Consider the following 9,770-nt stretch of genomic DNA (forward strand, 5'->3'; position numbering starts at 1 on the left):
TAAATTAAATAAGTATTATATTATTTATATATATTTTTAAATTAAATTAAATTAAATGTTTATTTTTTTATCACTTGTTTTTTTATAATTACACACATATATATATATATAATTGTTTAATTAAAATTTTAAATTAATTAAATTTTTTAAATTATTATGAATATTTATTTATTTAGATGTGTATCTTTATCTATAATATAGAATTTTGATATACACTATTATTAAATCTCTAATATCCATTGGTTGTTGTAGGTAGAAAGAGAGTTGAGGATACTTTTTGGGTATAAGATGCTTTCCCTTTGATACTTGTCACCATCGATGTTGATTAAAGGTGTTTAAATCTAATCCAATCCAAAAAAAATAACCGAAAATCGATTCAAAAAATCGATAATCGAAAAAAATCGAAATCAATTTAGTGTGTTTGATTTTTTTTAAACCGATCGGTTTGATTCGATTTCGATTAAAAATTTAAAACTGATCCAAACCGAATCGATATCTATTACAATAAAGTGTAATATGTTATACTATTTAAAATGTTCAACATAGTGTCTATTACACTATAATCTGAATTACTAAGAGAAAATTATTCAAGTGAATCTATACGCAAATTAGGGCATTATAAAAATTAAATTAACTTGCATTAATCATTCATATGTTCTAAAATGTTGCTGCAAGAGCCTAGAAAACAATTTCTCATGAACGATTGCAATTAATTCTGTTAGTTGACTTATCATTTCTAGTATTTATCTTGTTTGATATGGATAGATTGTTTACAGTTTGTGCTAAACTGATGTGTGTTTATTCTTTTTTTTCTTACTTTTGTTTTGTTGATCTATGTAGATTAGTTGAGAATTGAATTGAATTGAATTTGATGGATTTAGCAATTTTGACGAGTTACCTGAGATTATGGTTGGGAGTTGATATTGTTCATTTTATGTTCATCAACGGTGTTTATTCGATCGATGTTAGCTTAGGATGTGAAATGGTGAAACTGTTTGACCCTCTTAGGCAGTGTTGTTGCTTTGAATTATTTTGAAAAGCTAGAATCCAAAAAATCGCACAAATCCAAAGTGAATCAAACTGCACTTAATTGGATCAGATCGAATCGGATTTTTTAGAAATATTTAAACCGATTCAAACCGCAAACATTTATACTTTCGGATCGGTTGAACTTTTAGCCAAAAATCAATCCAAACCGACTGCGAACAATCCTAATGTTTATCGTCATTTTGCGGGCCTCCTTAGATGTCTGTCACCTTTGATGGTTGTTGTCTTAGGGTCTCTCCTACTTATCGTCTTGCCCATTTGATTTCTGCGTTTTCAATATCCTTATCCTTCTTAAAATTTAAAATCAGAAACTTTTGGATCGTCTGAGCCTTTTATTTTCCTTTATTTGTTTCATTTTGTCTCACGTCTTTATGTTTTCCTTTATGTTCTCGGTTCCCTTAGAAATTTGCTTTGTTACTTTTTTTTTTTACCTCAATAAACGATTAAGGTGGTATTTATTTATTTTTTAAATGTATATTACATCTACTGCTTATGGTTATAACTATAGAAGTTAAAGAAAATATTATATACAATTCATATTAGAATAATAATACAATTTCTTTCTTAATTATCATATCTCTTCTTCTTGTTTTATTTTTTTTATTTCACAACATAATTTTATATTTATATATATAAATATATTTATGTATATATAACTTGAAGTATATTTTATTGTAAACAACTTAGAATTAAACTATATGTATACGATTTTTTAAAATATCAATAAAATATAGTCAATTTAAAAATATATTTCTGCATATACGATTTCATTTAAATATATATGTATATATACAGTCGTCAATTTAATTTTTCTAATAAAATATATTATCAACGGTTTGGCCATCGAGATGACCGGTCGGTTGGTTTTTGAAAGCCAATAAAGCAAGCAAACCATAAAAGAAGCACAGACTATATAGAGAAGGAAAAAACAAAGCTACCGTTTGGAGCTTCCCTCTATTTGATTAAAAAAAAAAGCCTAATTCATATCTATGACCTCAACTTTTTGAGTAATTAGGGTTTTCTTTTCACTCCTCTTCAACTTTAAGCTCCTTCGTCCTCCCCTCCAATTCAAGGTTAGATTTTTAAACAAAAAAAAATGTTCTCTTTGCCAGCTTAATTGTTGTAATTCTGACTTTTTTCTCATTTATTTTGTTGAGATTTTTTGTATTATTGTTTTGCACAATTAAACCTAAAGGAGGAACGCTGAGATACTAATATATTGAGTTTATTTGGTTTGTCTTTGTGGGTTTGTTGAACTTTTTCCTTTGTATTTGTATTTTAATAAGCTTTTATTCTGTTTTATAGTTCAAGAACCATAAAGTTGTCTTGGAAATAGATAATTGTTACTTATCAAGAAAATTTAAAAGAAAATATTATTTCGCAGAAAGGGTTCCTGGTGTTCCGTGTGAAAAACGGATGCTTAAGGAGGTACTTAGTGGTTCTGTTGGACTTTTGGAATTGTTTGTGTACTTCTTTTGTTTATTTCTATATGTGTATACTTAGAAGTTCCATTTTCAATCCGGATTTTGAATTATATGATCCGATTGATGCTAATGATCAATGCAGAAACTATTTTATTCAATTGACCTTCTTCTTTAAGGTCTCTAGTTATTGTGTTGCTGTATATTGTCATAAGGTAATAAAAGTACATTAATGGGATAACTAGGAAACCAAGCTAGTTTGTCGGTAGATCGATAATCGGTTTTGGCTTATCCCTGGAGCTTACAAAGACATACTAAGAGGCTGGAAATATGTAACATATTAGAGACTTGGACTAGATTATATGATTTTTTTTTCTCTTTCTTCATTTTTAAATGGATTTAGTCGTATTTATATCAACAGAGCTGTCAGAAGGGAAAGTTTTATAATGATATCACAGGTGGAGATTTTTTGTGGGATTGTAGCTTTTGAGAGACTTGTTCTATAGGATGTTTGTCTTGTTTCTGAGTTCATTTGCCTTTGTATTGAATTGTCATGTTTTTGTAGTGCCATTAGGACAGCGCTAGTCATGTTTTCCAATCTATCTTATCATATAATCCGGGCTTAGTTCATGATGATGTACCCTGTTACTTCGTTACCAATGTTGCGGATTTTTTTTCCGATGTAGAATGGTGTAATATTAAGTTACTAATTCAATTTGTGGTGTTGTAATTTTATATCCCACTGAGATTTCTTGTATGTTTATTCCAGCAGGACACATGGCTATAGGTGAGGATGGCAAGGAACCAGAATGGGTAGAGAGAGTACGATCAGAGGGAGCTGTTCCACTACTTGAACCAGATAACTGTCAGAATGGTTGGGCATGTCCACCCAGGGATAACTTCATGGTAAGGGGTCCGGAGTACTTTTCAAACAAGGTTAAAATTCCTGGTGGTAAATATCTGCTTAAGTCTCTTGGTTTTGACTGGATTAGAACTTCTACAAAGCTCTGTGACCTCTTGAGCCATCGTAAAAATCGTGTTAGAAAGGTTGTTGATGAAGCCTTTACAACAGGTGATGAGCCATTTATTTGGGCATTTAATCTCCAGCTCCCAACTAAGGACAGCTATAGTGCTGTAGCTTATTTTGTAACCACTGAACCTATTCCAGAGGGTTCTTTGATGGACCAATTCTTGAAAGGTGATGATGCATTTAGAAATTCAAGGCTAAAATTGATCGCTAACATTGTCAAAGGGCCATGGATTGTTAGAAAAGCAGTTGGAGAGCAAGCAATATGTGTCATTGGGCGAGCTCTTTCTTGCAAGTATTGTATATCTGAGAATTTTTGTGAAGTTGATATTGATATTGGATCTTCAATGATTGCAAGTGCTATTGTTCACCTGGCATTTGGTTATATCACAACTCTGACAGTTGACCTAGCTTTTCTTATTGAGAGTCAGACTGAAACAGAGCTTCCCGAACGGCTCTTAGGCGCTGTACGGTTCTCTGAACTGAAACCTGATTCTGCTGAGTTTATCGAACTGTCATCTTATGGGAGCAGTGGGAATTTGCAAGCATCACTGCCAACACGGTTATGGAAGTCACTTGGACAGGGATTTTCTCAGCTTATTCATCCAGGACCTCAAGAAAGTATCTTGGTCTCTACTTCAACAACCCAAGTTAATGGCGCTGCTGGTCATGATGAAAGTGATGGAGATGTTAAGAAATGGTAAGCTTCCATATATTGCTAACAATTAACATATCCATCATAATGAACCCCCTGCTTCCCCTATCACCTTTTCCTTGTTTTCTCGGCAAGTTCCTTTCATTTTTTATACCTTCTCATTTCAGTTGGTCAAATATGGCTTGTGCTATGTTTCGAAGTTTGGTGGTTTCATAGTCAATGGCCATATACTCTGAGTTTTCATTTTTGTTGAAATACCCTTGCCTGATTTTAATGTCTGATCATATTTGGACACGGATTATGTAGAAATTATCTTTTAACTGATTGTTCGAATATGTGAGAAACTGTTGGAAATTTTTGCAGATTAATCAGATGGTCATGATCGGAAAATTGTACACATTCAGATTTGATGTTACGCAATCTTTTGGTGACACGTGGCTGAATCATTTACAGGATGTCGCATTTATTGGTATTTTGTAATATTTATTTTTAATCTCTTTCAGTTTATTGTAAATTAACCACAAATGATGCGTACCAATATTACTGTCTATATATCAACTTTTAGTTGTTTATGGGCTTTACTTTCCCTACCTTTTATTAATGATGTGTTATTGTCATTCATGCATACAAGCCATATGGAGTGAGAGATGGACTAATACAATTTAAGAACTTTCCAAGTCCATCCTTTTCATTAAGTTATCAATTCACATCCTCGAAGGGCTAACATATCAAATTAAAAAGGATAAAAAAAAAATTGGTACATGGATTTCAAGCTCTCAAGTAATAAAATGGGTAAATTACAAATTTGATAATTGAACTGTGAATTTTATCCTTTCTTTTATTTCACTCATTGCATTTTTTATTTTTTTAATTCACTCATTAAATTTTATAAAATATAATTTTTTGTCACTCGGTCATTAACCTTATAACAACTTTATGATGTGGATTAGATAAACAATTTTTTAATTGTCAAAAAACAGGATAAATGACAGAAAAATAAAATAATTAAAAAATAAGATAAGTAAAACTACCCAATTAAAAAATAAGATAAGTAAAACTACCCAAATCGGTATTCTTTTTACCCTTATTTACCTAAAGCACAAGGAGGTTGCTTCTCAAAATTCCTCTCAAATTGTGTGATAGGTTTCAACGTATCAAGGGGTCTAGAGTTTATACAAGTTAAGGGGCTTAGGGTTTAGACGAGTGGTTTGTGAAATTAATTGAAGGTTTGGGAGAGTTGTTTGAGTTTTTTGTGTGGCTTCGAAAACGAAGATGGATGTGGACTCGATATTAGCATCGTGGGAAGTCCTAGGTTGCATTCGAGGGGTGTGACTAGAATATCATACGGTGAGTGTTCCAAATTTTTATTTACATGTTTTGATTGTAACCCATAATTAGGGTTTTATGTAATTCCTTTTTAGGGGCTTTTCAAATTTGTGTGTTAATATATATGAAATGCATCTGTATGAGTTTAGGGTTCAATTTCATTTTGGTTTAGGCTTAAAGTATATGTGTTTTGTTTTGTTGTGATTATTGTTACTGTATCGGTAAATGTTGTAAAAATTTATAGCAAAGTTCAATTGTACAGTGATGTGTCTCATTGTATGACAAGTATGTTATATCCCTATCTGTTCGATTGAATAAAAATAACGTATACTTGTTGGATAATGTGATTCAATGCAGGTAATCTCATATGTGTCTATGTTTGATAATATCTGTCTGTTGAGTATGTGTTAATTGAATAATAATGTATAATGTATTTGTGGTGGATACTATATGTTTGTTAGATAATATGTGTTGGTTGAATAATAAGGTGTTGATTAATGTTAGTGAGGACAACATGGGAAATGTTTTTTGAGGACCACATTATTTTGATGGTTAGTTTAATGCCTTTTGCTGGATAGAGTAAATGAGGACCACATAAGGACGGTTAAGTTAATATTTTTATGTGAAAACATGTGTATACATTATATATAATGACTACATTGTAAAATCTGTTAGTGAAAACCACATGATTTGTGTTGAATATTGTGTTGGGGACCATTAGAGTTCAGAGAATAACATATAAATTTTGAATTAAATTAATAATTTATTTATTTAATTTGTAATCACATCTTTAAATTAATAATATATTTTTTATTTATGTCACAGACAAATCTACAGAGTACTATACGATAGTGGTTCACCATGGTGAGTATATTGTTAATTTTGATCACTCTACAACAAAGTATATTGATAAAAATATTATCTTCTTTGATATGTATCACGTCGACTCTATGTCTATGCTTGGTTTGTATGATATGATTAAGGAATTAGGATATATTAAGCCACATGACATGTATTAACAAAAATTAAGGGATACAGGTGATAATAATGTGTTAAGTATGTTAGGTAACATCCGTAGGAACAAGTATGCACATATTTATGTTAAAGAATGTGTGGAACACATACATGAAACAAATATTGAAAGTGGGAGTGAACTCAATGTTGATATTGAGCATAATTTTGAAATTTAAGTTAACGATAGTGAGATTTGGTTGATAGTGAAATAATTAGGAACGTTGAAATTATTAGAAGAGATTATTCTGAGAGTGAGGATGAAGATTTAGAATATCTAATTTCTAAGGGTCAAAATTCTGATAGTCTGTTTGAGGATGGTAATAATGACTTGACTAATGGTGAGGATGAAATTTGTGATGTGCCTATGAGGGTTGATAGGGATGTTCCATGAATTTAGTGTAGGCAATGAAAGTGGGGGCATGTTTAGTGAATATGAGAGTAATGGAGATGAGAAGTGTCAACTGAGAGCTTTTAACCACTTGCTCTATAGGTTGTTGACAACTTATATATTTCCTCTGTCCCATTAAACATGTCTACTATTTATATTTTTTGTTATTTTTTAATTTTGTCTTATTATTATTTAAAATTTATTATTGATAAAAATATGAAAAAAATATTTTAAAAACCTTAAACCAAATAGTTTTTAAATATATATTTTATGAAATTTAATTGTTTAAATTATTCAAAATAATCATGGTCAAAGTTATGCTATCTCGAACCTAAAATAATTTACAATAATTAAATTATTTAAAAAATAATTTAATCGATTGAATTCAAATTGATAATTTTTATCTCGGGGTTAACTTTTTTATTTATTAAGCTAAAGGTGATTACAAAATAATATATGCTCTAAATACTCTTAATCATTTAACAATGAACTTTTAATCACCTTTGCAGTTGTTGGTGCTCGAACCCATGACCTCTAAGAACAACAATGATTCATTGAACCACTGAGATTTGAAGCTAACTTAAAACTTTATAAAAAGTAAATCTCCAGAATTAAACTAAATTTCATATTTTAATTTTCAAATTAAAGTTATTTCTTCTTGTAACATAAATTAATCCACGTATATTATCACATTCAGTCAGATGTCTAAAATATTCATCTTTATTCTTTTATATTCCCTTAAGTTATGTCTTCTAGATCTAGCGATAACACTCTCATTCTTTTCTTAGAATCTTTCTTTAGCTTCTTTCTAGGTGAGATTAAGATTAAATTAGAATTTGTAAAAAAAAAACATAAATTACACACGTATTCGATTAAACCCCAACCAACATTGTTTTGGTTGGGCAGAGGTGTAGGTATTAAGCAAATGTCATCTCTTAATCTCTACTTTACATTATTTTAACTCACGTCTAATTTACATTATTTTAAAAACAATACATATTATCTTAAAAGTTAGAGCCAAATTTGAGCAAATGTTTTAACTCACGTCTAATTTCTTTTACATATATATTTTTCAAAATTTAATATTTTTATTTAAATCTTCCTAAACTTTGAGTAAATCTTTAGATTTCAACAAATTAACGAATACGGAAACGATAGAGCTAAGAGCGCCAAAAAAGAAAAACTGAATGATCTAGAATAGATACTAAATTTTATGTTAGAAGATAAATTTTTAAATTTTTAAATTTTTAGAAGAGGACAAAATTTTAAACAGATTTTTAATAGAAAAAAATATAAAACAGCAATAATATTTTATTACATAATATAATTTTTTTTAATTTTATACATATTTAATATCGTTAAATGAATAAAAAAATAATTAAAATTAATAATAAAAAATAAGAAGATATTTATTAGAAAAAATAAAATTAATCTTATTTATTTATTTTTAATCATTCAGCAATCTTAAATTTATATAAAATTAAAAAGTTTTGTTTTAGGTAGATAAAATCCTTGAAATGACCTTCATGGCAGCGTGTGCCAAGCCATGATTGAAGGAACACTTATAGATCGAAGCAGCCTTTTTCAAATAGCGGAAGAGTGTGAAGATCGAAGACAGCCGGAGACCAGCTCAGAGACAGATATAAGATGTCTTTATTTTTCTAATCTGTCTCTCTTTTATGGACCATTTCATTGCCTATTACTCAACTCTCCACTCTTATGTCAACCCTTTTTCAGAATCTCGTATTTTTTAATTACGGCTTCTAATTTAAGTAAAGTAACTTGCACTATTACATTATCCCAAATTGAATCTGGGTTTTATTTACTTTTTATAGTCATTAATTATGAACAGATATTATAATAAATTTATTATAATGATAACCTTTTAAATTTAATTTAATTTATTTAAAATGTTATAGTTCAAATCTCATAAATGTTATTCAAGAGATCTATCGTTTATCTCGTTACAGTTACTAATAATTGGTAATCTAGGTTTAATGTAGATGATTCATTTATCTCTTTTGCAAAATAATTTTTATAAAATTAAGTCTTTGAGATATTACTTTAAAGTTTAGGGTTTAAGTTTTGATTTTAAATAATATTTTAATCTTCAAAATTATATCTCAATATCACTTTGGTAGCTGATTTTTTTATTCAATTTAACCCATGAACTTTCATTTCAGGAAGCATGTTATCCCATTATGTTCTTCCATTACAAAAAAACTCAAATAATACTCTAGAAAATATAATTTTTTCGAGTTTAATATATATTATGTGTCACGTGATATGTTCTAGAATGTCTTGTAACTTTTTTATGTAATATAAAAACAAAATAGAATAACATGTTTCATAAAATAAAATTTCAAGAATTAAATTAAAATAAAAAATTATTCAAATACCAAAGTGATAATAAAGTATATTTAAAAACTAAAATATTGTTAACTCAATATTTGAGTTATTAATCGATCAAATCAAATTAGATATTACAGATGTCCATTATAAAAATGGTATTCCATCATTAATTTTATTTAAAAAATTTAATGTCACGTAAATTAAATAAACTTATTATTGATACTATTTACCCTTTTAAAAAAATATAAATTGCCTATGCTTAACTTCTTTTGCACATATATATGATTTATATTTGACGATTAGATAAACTCATTGAAAGTATAGAATGAGTTATGATCTAATTCTTTTCTCGACTTTCCCACGAAGGTACAAAGCAATATAATATGTTTGATCTCTATAAATATAAAGTAGGGATTAGAGTTTTGTAAAATAACCAATGAAATAAATCTTATATTTTTGACATAGTGAAATTTTCTTCCCCTCCATACATGTCCCTTTTTTAAAAAAAAAATTCACATAAATCTTAATATCTTCTATTTT

At 28.8% G+C, this 9,770-nt stretch overlaps 1 protein-coding gene across 6 annotated transcripts; it reads left to right on the forward strand.

The window, feature by feature from the left end:
- Positions 1-1,994: 1,994 nt before the first annotated feature.
- Positions 1,995-4,722, forward strand: LOC120139606 (protein ENHANCED DISEASE RESISTANCE 2-like). Of its 6 annotated transcripts, none has more exons than XM_039154767.1 (3): positions 1,995-2,120; positions 3,238-4,195; positions 4,318-4,381. In XM_039154767.1, exons 2-3 carry the CDS (start codon positions 3,246-3,248, stop codon positions 4,364-4,366), a joined length of 999 nt encoding a protein of 332 aa, XP_039010698.1. In that variant the 5' UTR covers positions 1,995-2,120; positions 3,238-3,245; the 3' UTR covers positions 4,367-4,381. The 6 variants fall into 6 exon arrangements, with proteins under 6 accessions (XP_039010698.1, XP_039010700.1, XP_039010697.1 ...); XM_039154769.1 differs by having other exon boundaries at positions 3,241-4,195; XM_039154766.1 differs by lacking the exon at positions 1,995-2,120 and adding an exon at positions 2,535-2,647.
- Positions 4,723-9,770: the final 5,048 nt, after the last annotated feature.

The sequence above is a fragment of the Hibiscus syriacus genome, unplaced genomic scaffold, assembly GCF_006381635.1.
Source record: "Hibiscus syriacus cultivar Baekdansim isolate YM2019G1 unplaced genomic scaffold, ASM638163v2 tig00110764_pilon, whole genome shotgun sequence".
Lineage (NCBI taxonomy): Eukaryota > Viridiplantae > Streptophyta > Magnoliopsida > Malvales > Malvaceae > Hibiscus > Hibiscus syriacus.